The following is a 25,429-nucleotide window of genomic DNA, read 5'->3' as shown; positions in this document are numbered from 1 at the left end:
GACTAGAAATGAGATCTACTCAAATTCCTTTGTTTAACTGAGATGTTCGAAATTCGAATGTCTATTAAATCGATATCGATGTAAATATGGCGCAATAATAACATTATCAAAAAAAATAATGTTGCAGCAAAATAGTTTATCATTATGCTGGCTATAATTTTCGATGTTTGAACGCATCATAGAGTTTATATGTGTAGATAAATGGACGAAGCGTGATTTCCCATGTTCAATACATCTAAGTTTACTAAGTTACCTTACCGGTGGGGTAAGGCTGTCACCGGGGCAAGACAAACACTTGTATAGAATCCTCATACGGTTTGTCTTGCCCCGAGCAAAATAAACTATGTTTGTCTTACCTCACCTCACCTTATACAGTATGTAATATAACGAAAGGCAAAGAAAGAGACCCATTAATATTTAGCTCATACTGAGCAACTTATGATGGCTGAGATACGCGTCATACTCGTGAACGGGTGCTGTTTGTGGAGACCGGTCTGTTTAAGCTTGCACGGGCTACATGTTATGTTATAAGTATGTAACATTACTTTTGAGTGGCATTAACGTGAGACACTCCATTCAGTACTTGTCTGATTTCATTTCTTGTCCTTAATTATTTATAAAAGAATTCGAGTCTTGGAGACCCTCTACATCTCTAAGGATAATTTAATAATTTTTTTCTATATTTTATCTCTGACACTGAGAGATTTATACATCTCTAAAGAATTTTAGTATTTGTTGGTTTTTTTTTTTGTTATAGTTTTTTTTGTGTAATTTGACATTTAGAAGAGGCAGTATACATCTCTAATAAAGTATATATTATTTCATCGATACCATATGTATAATTGTATTTTGTAATTTTTATTGTTTGTAAAAATGTACATGAAATGACAATGGCCTATTTGCTGAATAAATGTTTGATATTTTACTATGGGACAGACCCTAAAATCGCGGAAAAGAATTTGGCTGTTTTATTCATTTTACTGGTTTGATGTTGTAATCTTGTAATAGGGTTGTTTCCAATTTTTGAAACGCTTGTATTACGTTCTATATTAACTAAAAGTTGCCCTAAAATTCAACTTTTATACTAAAAACGGCTTTAAATATGTTAAATTAACAAAATATATTTTGACGCATGCTTTCGCGCCCAAAACGCTCTTTGAAAATTGTGTGACGTCACAGTTTACGGTTTGACATATAACTACATACACACGTAGAAGATACGACCTGTCAACTGACATTTGTCATTTGTTGTTTATCGCCTAACTGTCAACAGTGTCAATCAGAGAGTTGTGACGTCATCAGAATCTTCAAAGGCGTTTCGAGTTTGGTCACGTGACGTGTGCCAAAAGATATTTTAAATTCAATATTTACAAAAATATGGTCATTACAGGTCCCCTAAAAGTAGTTTAACATGTTCTTATAATCCAAAAGAATTTATTGGGATACAATTCTGCCCTAAGATTTGTAGATGGAAACAACCCTATTGTTTATGGGAGAGTAAACATTTTTTTTTCGCGATTTTGGGGTTGGTCTCATAGAAAAAGTTGCTCAGTATGACCTAAATATTAATGGGTCTCTTTGCCTTTCATTCTGTAACGTACTGTATAATAAAATTCTAAAATAATAAAATAATAACTAAATAAATAAAAATAAAAAATTAAATTAAATATACCTTTATTTCAGACCCAGAAGTCCATATATATATAGTAAAATTAACTTAAAAACGACATGAAATGAAATGACGAACATAGTTTATTTTGCAAGACAAACAGTACGAAGATTCTATACAAGGGTATGAAATGTACACACATTTAAAACTTTTAAAAAATCTACAGGAAAGATGTTTCCCGGAACGTTTTTCTCCCATAGCTGGAATTGCCATTTTCTACCCTTGCTTAACACATTCACTTCCAAACACGCTAGGTGTATTCATTGTGTATTGGAAATGGGTCGCTTGGCACTTAAAGTGTACTACTAAGTATCTACTAATTCATTTATTTCACTAACCACAATCATTTGTTCCAGGGACTGTCGAGTTGTCCGAGACCCTCAGACCCTCAAATCCAAGGGCTATGGCTTCGTGTCATTCCTCAAAAAATCGGTAAGTGCTCTTCAATTCTCATTATTGCTAGCCGAGAGGTTAGACTGCCCGTTCCAGCACCATTTATTTATTTATTTAAACTTTATTGCACACATAAAGCAAAATGTACAAATGGCGAACTTAATTCCAAAAGGCATTCTCTACCAGTCAGCCATTGGGTCAAACAGAGACATTTGTGTATGTTGGTGCAGGAAAAAATACTAACAAATAATAAGGAAAAAATTAAACTTGAAATCAAATAATGTTAAAAATATATAAATACTACTACTTATATAATGCACCATTGGATGCTATTGCACTTACAGCGGTAGTTTTATTCATGTTATGTAAAAAAATGTATTTTTATTTTTATTTGAATCTGTCTTTTACTAATATTAGCATATTAAGATTAATTTTATTGTATTACTAACAAATGATATGGTCTTATTATGACTGAAATAAATTATTGAATTGAATTATTATCATGTTTCGCCAAGTGGGGTAACTTGGGTAACATGAGATAAGAGAAATACTCATTAAGGTGTATTGATATAACTTCGAAAACGGGCTAATTAAAAAAAAAATATATATCGTCGAACTACGAACGTCGTGTCAACGCTTTCCACATGCGCTGCATCCAGAACATTTTGAAAATACACTGGAAGGATAGGGTCACGAACGAGAGGTTGCTTGAGTTTCCTCAGCTTCCCAGCCTCTTTGCGCTGCTAAAGCGGAGACGGTTACGCTGGCTGGGGCATGTGCATCGAATGCAACCTTCTCGTTTGCCGCGGCGTGTTGTGCTTGGCGCCATCGTTGATGCCAAGAGAAGCGTCAGTCGGCCGATGACGGCATAAGGATTTCGCCAAGCTAGACATGCACGTCTTCAACATACCGGTTCACAAATGGGAGGATCTTGCCGAGGACAGAGACAAATGAAGCAAACTGGTGTTTGACGGGCGTAAAATTCACGATAACGTTTGGTTTAAGACACTCGCAAGTGAGCGAGCCAAGCGTCATCAGAGCGACTTCTGTCCGCCACGCGTACATTACACCTGCCAGGCTCGTGGGCGTGTTTGCCGCTCCCTTAAAAACGTCGGCGCCCTAGCTGACACTGTTTCTAAAGTCTGTAATAGACTTTTAAGACCAAGAATGATGATGAAACTTGTACTGTAGCAACAGTAGATAAACATGGTGGCTTAGTAGCTAAAATTCATCGTTTAAACAGTTACCTAATACAATAGAACGTCGACAGCACGAATCTTAAGGGAAATACTTAAAAAAATCGTATTTATGAGTTTTAGTTCTAAAAAGAAGGTATCGACTTAGAGTGGTACTTATAGGTTTTTGTTCGTCTCGAAGAGGTTTCGGGTCACAGAGGTAAAACTAATCAAATGTTTATATTAGAGAGGTACAAACGTGTAAAGTACAGACTTAGTAAAGGTTATATGACAAGCTTTTATTTAACTTGTAATGTTTATATGTATTAATCTCTTAATGTTGTGATTCACAGGAGGCAGAATCTGCGATTACGGCCATGAACGGGCAGTGGCTGGGGTCCCGGTCCATCCGGACCAACTGGGCTACGCGTAAACCTCCTGCGCCGAAAAACGAACGTAAGTTTATTTCAACTTCTTCAACTTCAACATTTATTCAGCAAATAGGCCACAAGGGCACTTTTACACGTCAACATGGAATTTACATACAAACAAAAACAAGCATATCAACAATTTATACAATACATTTCATTGAAAATATTAATGCAAACTAAAGTATTATTGTTTAAAGAAAAATTAAGTAAGATATTATTATTACTTAGAGATATATAAAGTCTCTAAATGTCGAATTACAATTTAAAAAAAAAAACACAAAAAGATACAAAAATAACTAAAATTATTTAGTGGTGTAAATATCTTTAAATGTCAGAACTAAATGATTTTTATCAAATTATCCTTAGAGATGTTTAGAGTCTCTAAGAGTCAAAATTCCGTATAATTAAAACATTCATTAGGATAAAAGAAACATACGAGAACCGAATGAGGTGTCTCACTGTAATTATACTCAATTATATTCTTTTACGGCTCATTTAGATGAAGCGAGAACTCGTACGCAAGCTCTTATTCAGGAATGAGATGTGGTGTGGATCCATCATCTACAGCAAGGCTTGGAAACTGATCAAATTTCCAAACCGTTCTTGGCGCAAAAACTTTAAATTTTGGTTTCGTTCGTAAGACCATTATTTTTAAACCGGTATTTAGGAGCACATTTAGAAGTTATTTTCTGATTAACTGTCGACTGTCGACGGTTTTTTCCTATGTGAGTGTCTTTGTTTATGCGGCATACCACCAGGCCAGATGGCTCGTCGCCCGTCAAATAAATTGGTTTATTTAGGTTACAATAAAATTTGTAAAACGTTCGCGTTCTTATGAAAGTTCTGATTAAAATCTAAATAAACCGGTATTTACCTCTATTTTTAAAACCGGTTTCAAGCCTTGATCTACAGTCAATATGGCCGGATCATGAACGGGCAGTGGCCGAGGTCCCGATATATCCGGACCAACTGGGCTACGTGTAAACCTCAAAAAAAACGTTAGTATAGCCTCTTATACACGACATCATATCCATACTCACCACAGATGGTTGGCAGTCCTCAACTGTGCGTTTCTCCGCAAATTTCCTACCTCGCACAGCTAACGAGTTGCCTTTTTTATGTATACATGCTCTACTATATATTAAACTAAGTACATGTCTGACTTTACCTGTTTATATTTTTATATATTTTTAGATATTCCCAACCCACTCACTTCCGCTTTGAAATTTTTCCATGCATTAGTTTCTAACTTGTGTTAAATATGAATACTTGCTAAATCACTGTCTGACACTGCCTTTACTGTTCTGAGCTATCTTCTTGCCCTGGGCTCCACGGAAGACCAGCGCTGTAGCAGATATATGTTAGAGCATATGCTGAGTGGTGTCCAATTGTAGCCTCTATTACAGCATCATCACTGTAACTATTGCATGTTAGTATAAGTTACAAGTAGTTATAACTGTTTAGTGTGTTAGATCTTCTTTCTTACTTTTTTGTTTTCTAATGTGGTGCTGTTTGTAGATGGTTTTGCAATAAACGTTTTTCTACTCTATTCTATTCTTTTATTTTTGACTAACTATCGCGGTAACAACCGAGGAAAATATTACCTATTTGTTTTCAAATGTCACTTACGATGTCTAGCGTGGTGCGACGAACACCCCTCATAAAACTGTGTCACGGGCATTAAAAAGTCCATTTTAATTTCTCGTCGCCACTAAGCCCGTATTGAGGGCGTGCATTCATCGGAATCGAATCCGGGACACAAAAGGCCGAGTAATGAAGAGTGCTGGCAATCAAGAAAGCTGTACGAAATGTCAGTAGCAATAGTTCTGAAGGAACATATATAGGTTACATTTCTATAAAAAGTTGACAGTTTTACAGGTATAATCGCAAAAACAATGAGTTTTTCGGAACTTAATATGTACGAAATATCATTTGATATTTACCACTAGCTTTTCAGTAAAGAAAAACATCGTGAGGAAACCGGACTAATCCCAATAAGGCCTAGTTTACCCTCTGGGTTGGAAGGTCAGATAGCAGTCACTTTCGTAAAAAAAGCGGCCAAGTGCGAGTCGGACTCGCCCATGAAGGGTTCCGTACCATTTATGACGTATTAAAAAATATTACTTACTAGATCTCGTTCAAACCAATTTGCGGTGGATGTTTGCATGGTAATGTACATCATATATTTATTTTTAGTTTTACCATTTTCTTATTTTAGATGTTACAGGAGGGGGGGGGGGTCACATTTTACCACTTTGGAAGTGTATCTCGTGCAAACTATTCAGTTTAGAAAAAAATGATATTGGAAACCTCAATATCTTTTTTGAAGACCTATCCATAGGATACCCCACATGTATGGGTTTGATGAAAAATAAATTGAGTTTCAGTTCTAAGTGTGGGGAACCCCCAAATTTTATTGGTTTTTTATTTTTATTTTTGTGTGAAAATCTTAATGCGGCTCACAGAATACATCTACTTATCAAATTTGAACGGTATACTTCTTATAGTTTCGGAAAAAAGTGGCTGTGACATAGTCGGACAGACAGACATGACGAATCCATAAGGGTTCCGTTTTTAGGGTTCCGTAGTCAACTAGGAACCCTTATAGTTTCGCCATGTCTGTCTGGCTGTCTGTCCGAGGCTTTGCTCCGTGGTCGTTAGTGCTAGAAAGCTGAAATTTGCCATGGATATATAAATCAACAAAGCCGACGAAGTCGTACAATAAAATATATTTTTTTTTTTTTTTAGGGTACCTCCCCTACATGTAAAGTTTTTGAGTTATCGCAAAAAGTTTCCCCTTCATAGTAAAAAGACGTACACCCACAGTTCATCCCTTGGTTGACAATCTACCATACTTTAAGCTCCAATTTAGCTTATTGTGGCGGAAGAGTAACGACGGAACCCTACTCTGAGCATGGCCCGACATGCTCTTGGCCGATTTTTGCCATTTGGATACGGAACCCTAACTAGCCTACGCCAATTCTAGGGATTAGTTGCCAAGCGGACCCCAGGCTCCCCTGCGCGTGGTGTAACATGGTGTAAGTCTAGTGAAATTAACCGTGAATCATTCAAAACTCTTATTGCGACCTCTCGTTTGGTTATTTGAACCCTCACGCACAAATGTTCTAACTCCCTTAATAATAAAACTCAATTTCCCTCACCACACAATACTTATACATTCTAGTAGGTACTTTAATCTTCCGCCCGCTGCATAGCTAAATAAGCTCTTTTTGCGTTTAATTTATTAAAGATCCCTGCCTTTTAAATTGTAACCAGGTAACGGCATTTTTACAAGCTTTTATTTAACTTGCAATGTACGTATGAAACTATTGGCCCGATTCGAAGAATGAGATACGATAACGATAAGTTCTGATTTACATAAGTCCTCATTTAAATATCGTTTGTATGTCGTATAATTGACAGAAGCAGCTCGATTCGGGCAACCAATGTCACTTTGACGTTAGAAATATCGTAGATAGATCTTATTGGGATCACAGCGGAATCGAAATAAACCTCAATTTTCACAAGTAGTTTAGATATAGATCTTTTAAGGATTTTTCAGGATCTTAAACGTGTCTTTATCATTTTTAGAATCGGGCCGTATGTTTGTACAGGTCAAATCTAGCAAATTAAATTTGGTCCACTTCCCGGTTTCCGATGGAGCTAAAATTTTTCATACATATGTAAGTCGGGTGACAATGCAATATTATGGTACCAACGAGCTGATCTGATGATGGAGACAGGAGGTGGCCATAGGAACTGTGTGATGAAACAACGCAACCTAATTGTGTTTGGGGTTTTTAGAATTTTGTCGTCCCGATGAGTACGTATTAGTTGCCTGTGGAAAGAAAAGTACAGTCAGCGATAAAAGCTTGTACCAAAACGAAATTTTTGCCAAAAACTTATTTCAGTTTTTATTGGCCAAGCGCTAATCTGCGTTTCAGCTTGGGCAAAAATAAACTTTCGTATATCTGTTTGATCTACAGGTCCCATTATTGAAACGATTCTTTTGAAATTTGAGGGTAGGCTAAATAATTACATGGATTTTTTGTTGGCTCGGTTTTTAACATTTTGTTCAAAAATGCTTACAGTCGCCATCAAATATATCGGAGCGCCCAAGGTGCTCAAAAATATCTGAACACGCGCTCTAACTCCTTGATAATAGACGCGTGTTTAGATATTTGTGACCACCTCGGTTGCTCCGATATATCTGATGGTGACTGTACCATGGGAGCTAGCAAGATCTATATAGCTTACAGAGCCATTAATAAGGTATGTTAAGAGATTTATTTCAACTAGTACGATCGTAATTTTTTTAAATATAAATCCGTCTTTTTTTTTGTTGTTATTCTTTTTGTTCCGGAACACCACGCTGCGCTCCAGAACAAAAGTAGTCAACGTAGCTCGGAAAGCGGCTTAGCTAAAGTGGGACTGGGCTGGTCCTATCTGTCGAATGCAGAGTGTGCTGTGGTCCAAGATCGCCATAGAGTAGCAGCCCTGCTCAAAACGAGGATCTTGCAGACCACGTCGGCGGTGGCGAGACGACTTAGATTTATTTTTAAAGGAATGACCAGAGATTGCACAGGATCGGGAAAACTGGAAAAAGTGGGAAGCCTTTGCCCAGCGGGACATTATAGGCTCCCATAACAATCATTATCTTCTTTGTGGTCAATAAACAATAACATTTCATTGAAGACGTAACTTTTGTAAATATATAAGAATACTTAGAAGGCATTTGTGTGGTTCTAATGTTGAATAGCTACCTGGACATTATATTTGCGTCCTTTGAACTGTTTTTGTTTTTTTGTATTTATAAATGTTAATGGAATTATCATTTCAATTACGGTTCCTGTGAACTTTATGTAAACAAATTCTTATATTAAACTGAACAGAATAAAGTCGGATAAATGCTATAAGATTAAGAATAACATTTATTAACATTAAACGGTGGTGGCCGAGTGCATCTGACGTCCAACTTTTAATCCGGAGGTCGCGGGTTCAAATCCTGGTGCATACCAATGAGTTTTGCGGAGCTTATGTACGAAATATTACTTGATATTTACCACTAGCTTTCCGGTGAAGGAAAACGTCGTGAAGAAACCTGCAAACATCCACGAAGAAATTCATAGATTGTGTGTGAAGTCTCCAACCCGCATTGCGCGGTTTTCATCGATTTTTGTCAAATTTTGAGTCGTTACTCCTATAATTGCACTATAGATAGAATTATAAGACAAACGGCTATCGGTTCTTCAATCTTTTATCTCTATTCTGGTCTACCGGATTTTCAAAGAAATGAATACTTATTTATTTTTGTTTTTTTGTTTATAAATTGTCTAAAAAAACACTTTTTTCGTTACTCGATTGCTGTGAATGATCTTACATATACGCAAATTTAACATTTGGATTTGTCTTTGACGTATTTAAAAACTAGTCAGAGATTTTAATTTTAAAGTAATAAAAAAATATTATAGCCAGAAAACCAGTTTTTTGGCCCATAATTGTTCAACTTTGATGCCAAATATCTCGACACCAATGAAATTTTAAGTAATATAGGATACTATATTGCTTAAAGCCGTTGCTGTTCATATGATAGGTTCCAAAAAACAGAAACCTAAGGGATTCAGATCGAAGGTCATTGGCCCCAGGGAGCCCTTTAAGATTTAAAATTAGTTTCGGTGTGTTTTATGATATAGAAGGTAAACGAGCGGACAAATTGCCTGATGGTAAGCGATTACCGCAACCCATGGACACTCGCAACACCAAAGAGGTTTTAAGTGCATTGCCGGCCTTTGATATGGAATTACGCTCTTATCTTGAAGGTTTAAAGGTCATATCAGTCCGGAAATACCGCAGGCGATAGTTCATTCCATAGTAAATATAGCCAAGTTTAGCTGTGCGAGGCATGGTTTATAAAAACCAAAGGAAATCTATCTACCTAGGTAGATCTTCTTCTTCTTCCTTGCGTTGACCCGGCATTTTGCTACGGCTCATGGGAGCCTGGGGTACGCTCGGCAACTAATCCCTAGAATTGACGTAGACACTAGTTTTTACGATAGCGACTGCCATCTGACCTTCCAACCCACAGGGTAAACTAGGCCTTATTGGGATTATTCCGGTTTCCTCACGATGGTTTCCTTCACCGAAAAGCTATCAAATTATATTTCTAACATAAGTTTCGAAAAACTCATTGGTACAAGCCGAGTTTGATCTCACGACCGCCGGATTGCAAGTCGCACGCCTTTTACCGCTAGGCCACCACCTACTCGTAGGTAGATAGAGTAGATACCTAGAATATATTATATTCTAGAGAAGATTCATCGAATTTTTCGGCCACTCGGATTTTAGATCCGTCAGCGGTTCTTACTATTTTTCGCTTACCCAATCAATTAGTACACCTGAATAACCTAAAAAATCTAGGTCATGCTTTTTGTCTGGAGCAATTTATATTATTGCATTGTTAAATAGACCGGAAGTGACTGTGGAGGAAGTAGTTAATGTCGCACCGGAAATTAGGCGGCCGGGGGAAACGTATAGGTTTTTATGAAAACGAAATTAAGGCGCCCACTATCGACATTGCATGGCAAGGGATCCTTCTGCGTATTACCGAGGCATCCTTAACCTTTTGACCACCAAGAACACCTAAAGGCGTCGTTACTAGTCGTGCCCACAGCGCCAAGGACACCTATAGGTGTTATGGCGGACGCTGTCAAAACCTTCACACTTTCAAATAAGGTTTACATACGCCCGGGATCTTGGCGTTTGAGTGATAAATGAATAATAAATCAATATTATAGGACATTATTATACAAATTGACTAAGTCCCACAGTAAGCTCAATAAGACTTGTGTTGAGGGACTCTCAGACAATGACATATACAATATATAAATACTTAAATACATAGAAAACAACCATGACTAAGGAAGAAATATCCATGCTAATCACACGAATAAAATGCCCTTACCAGGATTTGAACCTGGGACCATCGGCTTCATAGGCAGTGTCACTACCCACTAGGCCAGATCGGTCGTCAAAAGTGATGTTTGTCTTTATGACATAAAGCGTTGGTTAAGGCATGCCGAGGCGTCCTCAGGCATGCCGAGATTGCCGATGAGTGCTTGGGAATGCCCAGGCGTTCTGGCATGCCGAGATTGCCGAGGTATGCTTGGGAATGCCCAGGCGTTTTCAGGCATACCAAGGTATCCAGAAATGCTAAGAACCCCTCGGCATGTCTAAGACACTTTCGTATGCTTGAGAACGCCTGAGGGATGCCTCAGCATTCCCAACTACACCTCGGCATGTATTAAGACGCCTCGGCATGCCTAAGGACACCTCAACATGCCTGAGAACGACTCGGTAATATGCTGAAGGATCTTTTTTTAAATATATAGGTACTACGTCGGTAGCAAACATTGATGGTAAGCAGTCTTGTAACTCCAGAGGAGTTACAGGCGCGTTGCCGACCCTAATACTCCGCACACTCGTTGAGCTCTGGTAACCTTACTCACCACTTGCCGTGCCATGCCGGTAGTGGGCGCCGTAGCAAGGATATTATAATATCTAAGTTCACTTGCCCTTAAGCAAACGTTAGTACTCACAAAAAATGTTTGATGATTATATTGATTATGTAACAAATATATATGTATATTAGTATTTAAATAGTATTTAAAAGGGCCAATCAAAACTTTTAGTTGCCAACCACATTTTTGAAAGTTTTTTTAAAGTGTGTTATTGTATTGGGTATATTATAAGTTTTTTTATGGTAGAGGAGGCAAACGAGCAGACGGATCACCTGATGGTAAGCGATTACCGCCGCCCATGGACACCTACAACACCAGAGGTGTTGTAAGTGCGTTGCCGGCCTTTAAGATGGGTTTTAGTAAGACCGTTTTTTGTAGTCAAAAATGTACTAAGAGCTTCTAGAGTCGGACCACGCTAAGTTTTCATGCCAAGTGCTACGTCAAGTATCCCTATTAGAATATGAGTGTATTCGTACTGCCAAGTGTGTGTCAGACAGGCCAGTTCGAACCTGCATCTGACTTCAAACCGAAATTCGAATGATATTGGAATCATATCAGTTGTCATTTGCGCGGGCGTCTCGTCTTTAAGGCGAACAAAAACCTATGAAAACCTCGCTAAGTCGATGCCCTCTATATATAAGTGTTGCGAATGCAACTTATTATTATATAAAAATATTCCCAATGCAGTAGCTAAACGCAGCCGTCGGGCTCGGCTAGTATTCGGAGGCTTTTCATAAGCACCAATAGGAGCGCTCCACATATTCTATATCGCGGCCAATTAGAAGCATCTAAATTTAAACCACTTTTTGTACTGATCAAATATTGCAAATTCACTCTTTCATCATCCTCCATACTGTCAACACCCACTTTCTACATTTAACCGTTTTGGCCCTTCTAAACCAGTACCGTTTGGAAGAGTATAGGTACTTCACTTCATTATAAATCGAAGTTTTATTTGAGTCGTCGAGATCCTGACCTGCACGGCGGCTACATATATAGCAGCAATAAGACGAAATCTATAGCACGAAGTTTTTGGGGTCTCCCTTGACTCCACTGGGGGTTCCACTGTATTATTAACGATGTTAGTTCGAGTCACATCGCTCATATATTTACGAGCTGCGGAAATTGGACGGAGATACATTCCGCGAGCGTACTGAGTGGCTGTAACCTGGGGGCGTAGTAATATTCCTGGCTAAAACATATCTGGGTATTTATTATTTATTGGGGTAATTTTAAGAGTAAAATTAAGCTCTTATCTTATGATTTTCGGGGGCTCTTGCGGATACACTTCGACCCATAGTGCAGTATCTTCTGTGTAGTTACCCCCTCAGGAAAGATCCGTCAGCTACCTAGACTCTCCATGTGCCGGATGATGGAGCTCATGAATAGCATTTTGAATTCCTTTGGTTCCAGCTAGCCTGCTCCAAAGTCATTCATTCTCTGTCTGGCGAGGGCGTCACATTCACACATTAGGTGTATTACTGTCTAAAAGTAAGCTACTTGCACAACATCTTATAGGATACTCTTAAACAGTTCAACTAACTTCAACATAAAGAGCACGGTATTAAACTTTCTAGATGACCAGACATCATAAGTTTGGAGTTAAAATTAAAGGGCAAGGCTTACACGGCAACGTCCTGCATATTTTTTATGTATTCGATTTTAAACGTACAACCAGTCGGGTGTTCACACGGTAGGTTTTCATTCATTTAAAAATCGGTCTCACTTCTTTTTCTTCTTCTTTAAGTGCCTTCTCCGTCCCGAAGGTTGGCGACCTTATGTCTATATGCCATTCTATCTGAAGTCATGCGAATTAGTTTCTCTGTACTGCCCACGCCCAACCAGACTCTTATGTTCCTTGTCCATGATATTCTCCTTCTCCCACGTCCTCGTTTCCCTTCAATCTTCCCTTCAATAATTCGTTTTAATAAGTCATATTTTGAGTTTCCCCGAAAGATGTAGCTTTCCTTTCTTTAATAGTTGTTACGACTTCCACCTTTTTCTTCATTAATAACATGACTCTTTCGTTACTAATTTTCACACCGAATACAAATACAAAATTGTTTATTTTCATTAAATACTGTACATATTTAATTTAAGGGATGGATTGGAAGGGCAGCGCCCCGTCAGCGCAACCTAAAATACTCAAATCTCAAAAAGGGCTCTGCTGGTACGAGTATTTCCTCTTAAGACGTATAATGCAAAAAATCGTGCAGGATAATACCGTGTGAATTAAACCTAATTTCATCCGTCAAACCTATTATGCTCGTAACTGTTCCCTTTAACAATATTGCAGTAATTTCAATTATTATGAATGGTGGACCAATCCCGATCTCATTCATATTCAGAGCCGATTTCCGATTGAATTATCACTATCTACTAATTACACTGGTTATTTGAATTGTCAATTATTCAATTTATGAAACCTACAGAGACGCCGATTCGACTGTCTGTGAATAGTGCCTGACCTGTCAAGTAACTTTAAATTGTAAGGGCCTTTCATAATGTCCAAGTAAAGTCCTGAATAAGCTACTTGCCAATTTTCTGACGAATAACGTCATCGTTGGCGTTTCACAATCTTCAAATAAGCTTAACTGGTAAAGTGCTAAGTTTTGTAGGAAATGTTATCTGGCAGTTAATTTATTTGTCAATTAGCTATCCAATACTTTACTTGGACATTATCAAACAGGCCCTTAAGATACATTTAAAGTATCCTTTTAATCATCTGATAAACCATGAAGAAAAGTTAAATGTAACTTCTTTATACGTCTTGTGATTTATTTCCCAATTTCCGAGCGAGTTTCCGTTCAAAGGAACATTCTCGGAAGGAACGGTTTGTGGTCAATGTGTTTTAAAATATCACCCGTTTAAGAGGGAAGGGGACGGTCGCTTGTCCATACAAACGTAGCCCCCATTTTCCTCTTTGGATAGAACTCTGAAGACTTGAGGGAAAATATTTTTACATAATTAGATGTATATTAACAATAGCTATTGCCCATGCGTTTGACTTTTTGAGATTTTGTGATTATTAGGAGCGAAAACGGTTTTTATACAAATTTTTAAATACTCTTAACTTTTGTAATAATTAATAATTCGCAAAAGCTTAAACGTTGGGGCATAGCTGTGTTCCATATACAACAAATTGTGTCAAAATAATTTGAATTAAGTTAATATTCAGAGAGGAAAATGACCACGTGTGTATGAAAATGCGATTTCGAGCGGGGTCCTCCACATTCATCTGAATGGTCGCTTTAAAGATTTCTATTGAGTTTTTTTAATACCACGTCGGTGGCAAAGAAGCATACGGCCCGCCTGATGGTAAGCAGTCACCGTTGCCTATGGACGCCTGCAACTCCAGAGGTGCTACATGCGCGTTGCCGACCCTTTAAAAACCTGTACACTCCTTTTTTGAAGAACCCCATACTGTATACCCTCGGGAAAACCTCGGCAGAGAGCTCATTCCACAGCCGGAGCGTCCGCGGGAGGAAATTCCTCATAAACCGCACAGTGCGCGACCATTTAGGTTCTAATTAGAAGATAATTACATTCGATATTTGTATTTTTTTTTAATGAATACAGGATGTAACTACTGACGATTCGTTAAACATTTCGATGCCGTGCCAAACACGTAAGCTGTCACTTGGACGCCACGAAGTATCAAAACGGAAATTGAACTTTATGCATATCCCCGTAGGTCTATGTTGCTCTGTGGTCTGTGACAGATTAATCCGTCTCCAGCGTTAGACCTACAGTGCGGATATATCCGTCATTAACTTAATTAAAAAACTTGGAAAAGCATTTTTTTTCCACTAAATTATGTGCCAAATTTCTTTGTATAACTTGCTTATATATGAAAAAACATCAATATATTACAAACCGAATAGCTATCATTATACTTAGTAAAATCTATCTGTTCCAGTAAACTCAAAACCGCTGACCTTCGACGAAGTGTACAACCAGAGTTCGCCCACCAACTGCACCGTGTACTGCGGGGGCCTGGCCGCCGGCCTCACCGAGGAGCTGCTCCAGAAGACGTTCCAGCCCTTCGGCTCCATCCAGGAGATTAGGGTGTTCAAGGACAAGGGATATGCCTTCATCAGGTCAGGGTTTCTACAACCAGAGCTCGCCCACCAACTGCATCGTGTACTGCAAGGGCTTGGCCGCCAGCCTCACCGGGAAGCTGCTCAAGATGTTGGAAATATTCACTGTCTTCTGATAAGTCTTAGTAGCTGAATTGGCAGGGCAATAGGCTGGTATCCCAGAATCGCGAGTTCAAATCTCGCCAGCGACAGTGAGTTTTTCCACATTTTCTTTATTTCTAAGTAAGTAAGTATGTAAGTGAATAATACTTTATTGTACGAGGAAAAAGGAATATTGATTACATCAGATAGAACTTAATTGTGTAGTACAAAGACGAACTTATCCATAAGAGGGATCTCTTCCAGTTAACCTATAACTAAAAGAGTAATTAAGAAATATACCTAAAGTAAATATATATAAGAAGTAAAGTATAGAAAGATACATTCTGCAGAGGCCTGGCTTAGAGGATCTGCTCCAGAAAATATTTCGACCCTTTGGATCTTTCCAGATCAGGGTGTTCAAAGGGATAAGCCTTCATCAGGTCAGGATTCATTTAGATTATAATTTTAGTAAGCATTTATTTCATACCTCAAATCTTCTACAAAAACAACTGTAGGATACGCAGGTGGAAGATGGATAAAAACTAGGTTCTTAAGTGAAATGATGAGAGAGTGCTCGCGTGTCGCGTGGTGAGCAGATAGGCCACGGTACATTCGCAATATGTTATAGGTTAAGTATACAACTATACACGCCAGCGCCCTCTGAGACTTTATTTGAATATTTACACTATAGGTCCAACAGATGGAGTTAGCATGCACGAAATAAACCTTAATAATTAAAATTACGACTAACACAATGACGTAATAAGTAGCCAGGGATTTTTGAAAACTTTCGTGTACATTATAAATAAATCTTTGGCTTTCTTAATAACAGGAATAAATTTATATATTTTAAATGAATAAGATTATACCCAAACTTACTTTAGATATAAAATAAGTATCTATCGCCTACAACAACATATGAAGAACCTTCTTTTCCCAGTCAAAAAACTTGTTTAATCATGATATTCGACAATTACTGAAGTTGTTCCCTTAATTTTCAGGTTCTCAACGAAGGAGAGTGCAACGCACGCGATCGTAGCGGTCCACAACACCGACGTGAATGGCCAGCCTGTGAAATGCTCCTGGGGCAAGGAGTCCGGGGACCCTAACAACGCTCAGACTCCGGGACAGGTGAGAAGCTTGGTTCCCAGGTTCTCAACATCGACGTGAAGGGGCAGCAGCTCGTCAAGTACTGGGGGAAGAATCCGGGGTCCTCAACAACGCGCAAACCCCAGTATAGGTGAGAACCTTGATTCCCAGGTTCTTAGCAAGACACCGACGAGAACGGGCAGCACGTCGAAAGCTGAGGAAGAGTTCAGGGACTCTTACAATGACCAAACTCCAGGACAGGTGAGAACCTTGGTTCCCAGGTTCTTAATACGACACCAACGTAAACGGGCAGTTTGTCGAAAGCTGGGGGAAGAATTCAGGGAAACTTACAATGCCCAATCCCCAGGACAGGTGAGAACCTTGGTTCCCAAGTTTTTAACACGACACTGATGTGAATTGGAAGCTCGTGAAAAGCTAGGGGAAAAGTTCAGGAACCCTTACAATGCTCAAACCCCCTTGGGTTTGACACAGGTTGGGTTGGGTACAGGTGAGAACCTTGGTTGCCAAGTTCTTGACACGACACCGACGTGAACAGGCAGCCCGTCGCCCTCATGTTCACGTTTTCTCCATAGTAAATGTATGGAAAAAGCTATCTTTAATTTGTGGCTTCTTAGTATATTACCTTAAGTTGACCCCTATGAAACTATTGGCACTGGATAGGAATAGAATCGATTGGCATAAAAAAATAACATGTAAAAAATTATATACGATAAAAGTTTTTTTGTTCATACAAAATGTATGGGAAGAGTTTTCCTCGATTTGTGACTTTTCTAGCTTTTTTCTTTTTGGTCCCATACAAGCTTTTGATTCTGCATAGCAATGGGATCGATTGGCATGAAAAAAAAGGTTGTCAAAAATGACCTTTTTCAAACACCCTGTATGTTTTTTCCAAACGTACTACGCCAATCTTCATTAATTTGAAATCGAGGGAAGGTCTTCTAAGACTGTTCGCGTTGCAGCACGGGACCTGGTAGCTGCCCTCGCTGACCCATTAAGAAATTCCACCCTGTATATATTATCTGTTTTAGATTTATATTGATTAGAAGGTAAGGTAAGGTACGTACTTATTTTAGATATTTCTTTTATGTCATATAATAGAGATAACAGTAAAGTGCTTTCAAAAAAAATCATTTGCAAATTCCAAGATTTTTGCAAAATTCAGTAAAGTAATTATAATCTAATTAAGCATAAAACTTGTGATCTTTTCCTTGGTAGTACCTGAAATGGATCCAATTTACATTATTTATCTGGATTGACTGTGAAACGGAATTCTAAAGTGAATACTGATGAAGTTGTAAAAATTATATTTTGTCTGGAGCTATTATTAAAATTTCAAGATACTTAAGGCGGAAAATTGCTTAAACACTGGTGGCTCTGTGAGCTATAGGCTCCGTCATTTCGGAAACATTACAAAAACAGTTTTTAATGATTCACGGTTACTTTCGCTTAAGGTAATTTTATATTGTTTGTTTTAAAGGTAATCACGGTTTATATCCCGGTCGATTTAAGTCTAGTGGACCATTAAAAAAAAAAATTGGTAAAAAAAATGTAATTCAAGAACCTGCTCACCAAATTTCACGAGAATCGTTTGAAAAATGCGAGGAATGTAGGGGACATCCAGACAACTTTATCATTTGTCACCATGCCTATCACGTTCTAACAAGTATGTAAGTGCGAAAGTGACGGACATAGTGACAAGCGATAAAAATGGAACCATGCTGCCATTGCAGATTATATTCTTCCAAGCTAAAAAGGAGACCTCTTTTCACTCGGTGGACAAGTAACACAAATATATCCACTGCAGTAGGGTATAGAGCTAAATCCCTTTACAGTTCTACCGTTAAAGTTATTAAACCATAACACAAGCCTTCTTGAGTTTATTGTGGGGCTTACTCAATGTGTGTAAAATGTCCTATAACATTTATTTATCAATTTCCAGCTCGGCGGCACCGCCTACAGCCCGTTCAGCGCGGCGTACACCGGCGGCGTCCCGCCCGCCTCCTACTGGTACAACACGTACCCACAGCAGCTGGGTGGGTTCCTGCAAGGCGTGCAAGGCGTGCAAGGCGTGCAGGGCTACTCGTACGGACAGTTTGGCTACCAGCAGCAATATATGGGGTACGTGCGATCAAAATAATAAAAAAAATATTTATTTAGTCACAAACCAAACAGTCATATAAATATATCAAAATGCAATTTGTAGTTTACAAAAGATGAAACGCAACAAGAGAAAAATACAACAAAAAGACCTGAAAAAAAGCATAAATAAGCATAAATTGTGTTTACTGAAATAATATATAAATTATAGCTAATGCATGTATACACAATTCATGCCTTACCGCGTCCTAAATATTTTGCGTAAAGGTGACGTTGCAATTCCGACCACAGCTGCACTTATGCGGCAGTCTCGCAGCGCTACATTACTGCCGCAAATTTGCGGTACAATGTCGCGCTGCGACACTGCTGTGGTAAATTGCTTTACTGCAGGAAATGTCAGTTGTCATATGAAATTCTCGATGCAGTCGGCAGTAATATCGCACTTTCGGATGATCCTATCGTAAAGAAACTTTGTACGCATCAGAATGAGATAAGAAAAGAAATTATAATAGAAAATATTACAGTATTTTAAATGCGAAATTTATTACACTTTTAAAAACATATTTTTTCACACACACAAGTAAATTATTCAACTAAATTAAACTTCGAACTCGATATAATACAGTATTTTTTTTTTTTTTTTATCTATTAAATAAAACTAAATTAAAACTAAAAACTAATACTAAATAAAATTAAAATATGTCTAAAAAAATTTGGCCCCTTTGGCATGGTGCCGAGGATGCTGGCAGCATTTCCCCGCTGTATAGCGATGCTAATACGTTGTGCGAGAAAGCTGCCAGCTCTTCGGTCACCTGTGAAGTCGACCAGCCTTTTAGATAAGACTAATTTATACAGTATTTGAGATTAGACGAATATTCAATATGACCTAATAGCACAATCGGATTAAGACCAACCTCGAAATTTCTAGAACAGTCATAAAATTTGGTATGTATATTAATTTAAGGATATCCAGGACATTTTTGTGTAGAATTTAATAAGCTTTAATGTTGCCTTACACTATAATTTCATAAAGAATGTAGATTTAGAGTAAAACGCGAATTTCTCCTGGATGGCAAACATTTTCCAAGGTGGCTGCGATTCCTCGAGGTTCCCAAATGTCAAATGGTGTGGGCATGAAAAATGGGACTTTAATTTATATACATACCAAATTTCATGACTGTTCTGGAGATTTCGAGGTTGGTCTTAATCCGATTGTGCTATAAGTATTAAGTTAAGTATCTTAACAAATGTTATTTTTCAAACAGAATATCATGAATGAACCAACACAATCATTATTATCCTAACGCCTAAAGGGAATATATAATTACGATGTACCTAAATCAATTAGTGTTTGCTATCCATGTTTACTAATCTTGCTGTGATGTGACCTCTGGATGCAAATAGATTGTTTATTGGTATTAAGGTTTCGTACGGATTCAAACTACACTGTTGTTATCCGAATTTGTATTTTTTTTTTGTTTTTTTTTTTTTTATATATATTTGTAATACTTAAATCGCACTTTTTCTTTTTCGCTGTATACTTTTACTTTATTTTCATCATTTGCTCGTAAACGGTGTTATTGTATGCCAGCATACTTAGATGGAATGAGCTATAATATGCTCACGGGCGGTAATACATTTATTTTCTTTCATTACCCCATGGGCACATTGGGCATAATGTTTTTTTTAAAGTAGATATAAATACGTTTTACTTTTAAAACACTGACTTTTTTAAGTTTATAAATAATAATTTGTTGAATTTTATAGCTGTTATTTTTACACAATTTTCAATCGTGACTGAATGCCGGTTAGTTCTGCGCCTTCGACGCCTAACCTGTCAAAAATGACAATACAGCGGAGGAATGTTTGAAATGTCACCGTATTTAAGAATTATTTCGCTTAAAATTTAGTATTTTTACTCACAAGTCTGATGAAAAACATTGTGTGCCACGGGCGGTACAAGAATTACGAACTCGTGTTATTAAGTCCTAGCCTTATGCTTCGGGCTTAATTAACACTTGTTCGTAAATTCTTGTTTACCACCCTTAATACACAATGTCCTATTACAGTACATATGGTGCTAATTTACCGCCCTAGTGCGGTAACTAGCACTATGCGTGCGTATGTAGAAAATTTAAAGGGCCATATGTACAGTAAAACGTTGTACAATACACGTGCGAAAAGTTAATTCGCAACTCGTGTCGATTTAATCTATCGCCACTCGTCGCGAGTTTCCTACTTTCTGCACTTGTATCGTAATGTACTATTTTGAACATTTACATGTATGGATCAATTCATCAGTGCTGCTCAGTAAGTGACGTTACAAATTATTACTTAATTTTCCATTCGGCCGGAAGCCGCTTCCATACAATCGTAGTTACGCTCTCATTTCAGAACGACATTGGCATGAACATGTACGTAACCCCTCTATCCATTTCTATGTCTGCCAATAGTCTTCGTTGCTAAAAATTGATACACAAAGAAGATATGTATGTAGAATAGTCCAAGATCCCAGAGCCGCCAGATTTCTAAAACATACTTAAAAACAGGCATGAGAATTTAAGAAAATTTTGTAATATTTTTACCAACCTTTAGCACCTTGTACCGGACAAATGGCCGTCGGGTCAATATAGCAAGTATGCAGACTTTAAAAGTATATAATAACGCTGTTTTCATAATATAAAAATCTTGTAAATTGATATATTATAATGGACGCTCGATATTGGTCTGGTCTGTCATTGCCTTTTAGTTCGTGTAGCTACCGTTGGCGCTTGTTGCGTATGCAGCTGTAATGTTCAGCCAAGGTATGGTTGGACCGGACCGATACTTAATTTAATCTTTACTTAATTTAGTCGTTATCTTTTATCTATTTTTCAATTTGTTCACTCTATATTATTTTATGTCTTTTTCCTTCTTGTCTGTTACCTATCGTGATTTTTCTCACTTGATGGTCTCATCGGAAGATCAGCGCTGGAAGCCACCAGCAACATGCTGAGATGAGGCCATTTCGTGGCACTTTATACCTCCTTTGTTTTTGTTATATCATGTCATTTAATGTGTCTTGTTTGTGTCTACGAATAAAAATTATTCTATTCTATTCTATTCTATTCTATATTATCCCATACATTTTAGTCATGAGAAAATAAGTAAGGTCTGGCGGCTCTGGGATCTTGATCTAGAACAAGTAGAAGTTTTGTAAGTAAAAGTATTACAATTTCTAACAAGTAAAACTAAGGTACCTATGGTTAAGAAGGCCCAGTTCCGAGCGGCATGACAAGTAACTTGACCACACTAGGGATGTCTGGTATGTCGCATTCTTCACATTCGCGTCCAGCATGCGAATGTCCGAATGCAAATGCGAATACGAATGTTAGGGAATATTATGTAGTTGTTATTATCATTCCTGATTAGAAAAAATCAGGAAAAAATCTATTAGTACATAAAACATAGTTACCTTAGAACGGGAAGTTATAAAGTGTTGGAAAAGGCTGTCTACTGGTCAAAATGCATTACATGAAAACAGTTTGCGCGCACTGCCCATACGCGAGTCGACGAGACAGGACACGACCTGCGCACATTCGCATTCACAAAACATTCGCTTCATTTGATGCGAATGTTTAAAATGATGCGAATATTCGTATATATACGAATTCGAATGCGAATATTCCTGACATCTACTTCCTTCGCTACTTCCCATGATAGTCATCGAGTATGTGGTCGGGGTAATACTTTTATAAGTGTAAATGGGTTCAGTTTAACAATAAAATAAAAACGACTGGCCGTCTTCGGCACAGGTAATTTAATGCCAGATATAAATATACAGTATGTATCTGAAAGTAAAGTAATTGCTTAAACTCGTTAACTTTTAGATACTGAACAACTTGACCCTACTCATAGTGTTGTGTTTCTGCCGGTGAGTAAGGTTGCCAGAGCTCAACGAGGGGGGAGGGGTTAGGGTCGGCAACGCGCATGTAACTCCTCTGGAGTTGCAGGTGTACATAGGCCACGGAGACTGCTTACCATCAGGCTGGCCGTATGCTTGTTTGCCACCGACGTAGTATAAAAAAAAAAACTTTTACCATGCGACTAACCCTGAAATCTCAAAAAAAATGTCTGGTTCATACATTTTGCTGGTCTGATGTTGAAATTTTTTCGCGATTTTGAGATTCTCATAGTAAAAGTTGCTCAGTGTGACCTAAATCTTAATAGGTTTGAGTAATTGCTTTACTTTTTTTTTATATAAAGATAGGCAGGCGTTTGACCACAATCTCACCTGATGGTAAGTGATGATGCGGTCTACGGTGGAGCACGCTTACCTATGAGATACCTATTTACCCTAGCCTTGAAGAGACCCAGATTGTACTCATGCGGAAACACAGACTCGGGCAGGGCATTCGACTCCTTGGCAGTTCGCATAAGAAATGTTGAAGCAAAACGCTTCGTTACTTTCAGAAACCTTCTGTAAAGTTGAATGTTCATAACAAATTCTCATATTATTTCAGAATGTCGTTAAGAATGAGAACGTAACTCTGATTATATGGCGGCTAAGAGGCCAGTTTAAACGTACCCACGTCAACAAAATGATGTCATTCATGTAGTTATCTTTCGAGCGTGCATTTTGCTCATACCTGTCCGGACATGCACGGGTGAATGAGAACAAAATGTGACATTATCTATGAAAAGGGACCTTATTGTCGATGGCGCTTACGCCGCACTGCGTAGCGCGGCGTTGTTTATAATATGGGAGCATCGTTGATAATGGCGTAACCGCCTCCGACAATAAGGTCCCTTTTCATGGATAATGTCACAAATGACATCATTATGATGTCTAAATGTTAGTTTAATTGGCCTCTAAGTTCGCGTGACTTACCTATCCTAACGCCCAGTATGGAATACCGAAAAAATATGTACTATTTAGTGATGTTCCCCCCAGAATGGGCGGCGTGCAGCTGCCGTGGGCGCTCGGCGGCGGCGTTGGCGGCGTCGGCGGAGTCGGCGGCGTCGGCGGCGTTGGCGGCGTCGGCGGGGTCGCCGCGATGTCGCAGCCGCCGCAGGTGCTGCATTACCCCGTGCAGCACTTTCAAGTGCAGCCGGTGAGTTCTGCAACTTCTGGATTCTCGCTACGCGCGTGGTTCGATTTTGAATCCTTCGCTTGCTCGGTTATCAATAGCACGAGGGGTTAAACAACAACTTTTCTCCCTTGTAAAGTAAATATTAACTATTGTGACGTGCTAGGGGTTGCTTTTTATTTACTCGCATAAAACATTCTAAATCTTGTATGATATACGAACACTAGTTATGTACGAATTACGATACAAGTACGGAAAGTGGAAAATTCGCAACGAGTGGTGATAAGTTAAAACAGGACCGAAGGGAGTGTTTTAAATCGACACGAGTTGCGAATTATCTATTCGTATACCGAATTGCGAATTATTATCTACACTACATATTACCACAAATAACTTATTTTTTGCAGAAATTAACAAGTAGAGAGGTACTACAGTAACTATACAAAAAAAAACTAGCTTACATCTAAAATTAGGCCCTTGAGACATTGTACCAAGGATACTGGCGGCATTTTCTCGTTGTATCGCAATGCTGATACGTTGTGCGAGGAAGCCACCTAGCAATTTCTGAAAAAAAAAACTAGTCCGCGCTGGGATCCCATGGACCTAGAGTTTCAACGCAAAATGGTACTCTCTACCGAGGCTCTTATGTTTATTACGTTTAAAATTACGGCGCTTTCCGCCCTTCCCTCTGCTTTTCCGTTGGAGGTGAGATGGTGCCAAAGCAATAACTATTATTTAAACCTCTCGAGTCAAATGATAGTCCCTATATGATAGTTCATTTTTTATATAGAGTAGCTGTCATGTAAAAAAATGTGTAGACGTTTCTTGGAAGTTTAGCACGTTAACTTATTTCGACATAAAAACATTTCAATTATTTTTTAAATTAAGCTCGACCAAAAGTGAAAGAACTGTCACTCCATCATTCGACGCAAGACGTTTTGATCTTTAAGCTTTGATCTTTTTTAGAAAATAATTAAGACACGTTTTTTCCAGATTAGTGAGGATGAGTGGCTCGCACCGAGCCTGCTGGTGTGAGGGCGCGGGTGCTGCTGCCGCGCCGACTGCGTCTAAACCCCCCCTCCCCCTCCCTAACCTCCCACTTCGACCCCCTTTCTGTTGGGCCGTAGCCAACACAATCGTATATCGATGAATGCGTATCGAAAAGTAAAATATCAGAATGATGCAACGAAAAGCCACATTATCATTCATTTATCGCGTTGTTATTGTGATGAGACAATCCGCAAGCGCCCGGCAGGTGTATTATGGATAGTTTTATCCATGTGATAAAATAACCAACACTGTAGGGCTAAGATGGTCGGCTCTTTATCATTTGTCACCATGTCTGTCACGTTCTGACAAGTATGTAAGTGCGAAAGTGACGGGCATAGTGACAAGTGATAAAAATGGAACCATGCTGCCACTGCTGTTTAACACCGTGAGGTTGAAAGTGAGAGACACTGTCTTTATCATGTTGTTGTCATGTAGACAAGTATCATCTTATATATGGCGGTATGGATCGGCCTTTTTGAAACGTCATTTTGATTGGCATTTTCTATAAACGATTGTTATTTGACTAGCCCCCCGTTCTGTTCTAAAAGGATATTTAGTACTAAGGATGTTTCGGTGGGTGAGCTTTTCTTTAGGCTTAAAGCCGTTTAGTGTAACCCGAACGGGTCGAAAAGGCAATGTGAGTCACTTATCGAATATTTGGTTTCTATATGCTTATGATTATATCTACAGAATGCATAAGAAATAATTTTAAAGATATATTATAGATATTCATATAA

General features: G+C 38.4%; 1 protein-coding gene across 8 annotated transcripts in view; it reads left to right on the top strand.

The window, feature by feature from the left end:
* LOC133532465 (nucleolysin TIAR) overlaps positions 1-24,938 on the top strand; it is a 231,756-nt gene extending 206,818 nt beyond the window's left edge. For all 8 annotated transcript variants that reach the window (XM_061871155.1, XM_061871151.1, XM_061871153.1 and 5 more), the window contains 7 exons: positions 2,026-2,101; positions 3,591-3,693; positions 15,105-15,285; positions 16,368-16,497; positions 18,416-18,594; positions 23,507-23,666; positions 24,636-24,938. In XM_061871155.1, the coding sequence (XP_061727139.1) occupies positions 2,026-2,101; positions 3,591-3,693; positions 15,105-15,285; positions 16,368-16,497; positions 18,416-18,594; positions 23,507-23,666; positions 24,636-24,677 (871 nt within the window). In that variant the 3' untranslated portion in view covers positions 24,678-24,938. The remainder of the gene's footprint in view (positions 1-2,025; positions 2,102-3,590; positions 3,694-15,104; positions 15,286-16,367; positions 16,498-18,415; positions 18,595-23,506; positions 23,667-24,635) is intronic.
* Positions 24,939-25,429: the final 491 nt, after the last annotated feature.

This window comes from Cydia pomonella, chromosome 27, assembly GCF_033807575.1.
Source record: "Cydia pomonella isolate Wapato2018A chromosome 27, ilCydPomo1, whole genome shotgun sequence".
Classification (NCBI taxonomy): domain Eukaryota; kingdom Metazoa; phylum Arthropoda; class Insecta; order Lepidoptera; family Tortricidae; genus Cydia; species Cydia pomonella.
The sequence above is the reverse complement of the archived record's forward strand: the minus strand, read 5'-3'. Positions and strand labels throughout refer to the sequence as shown.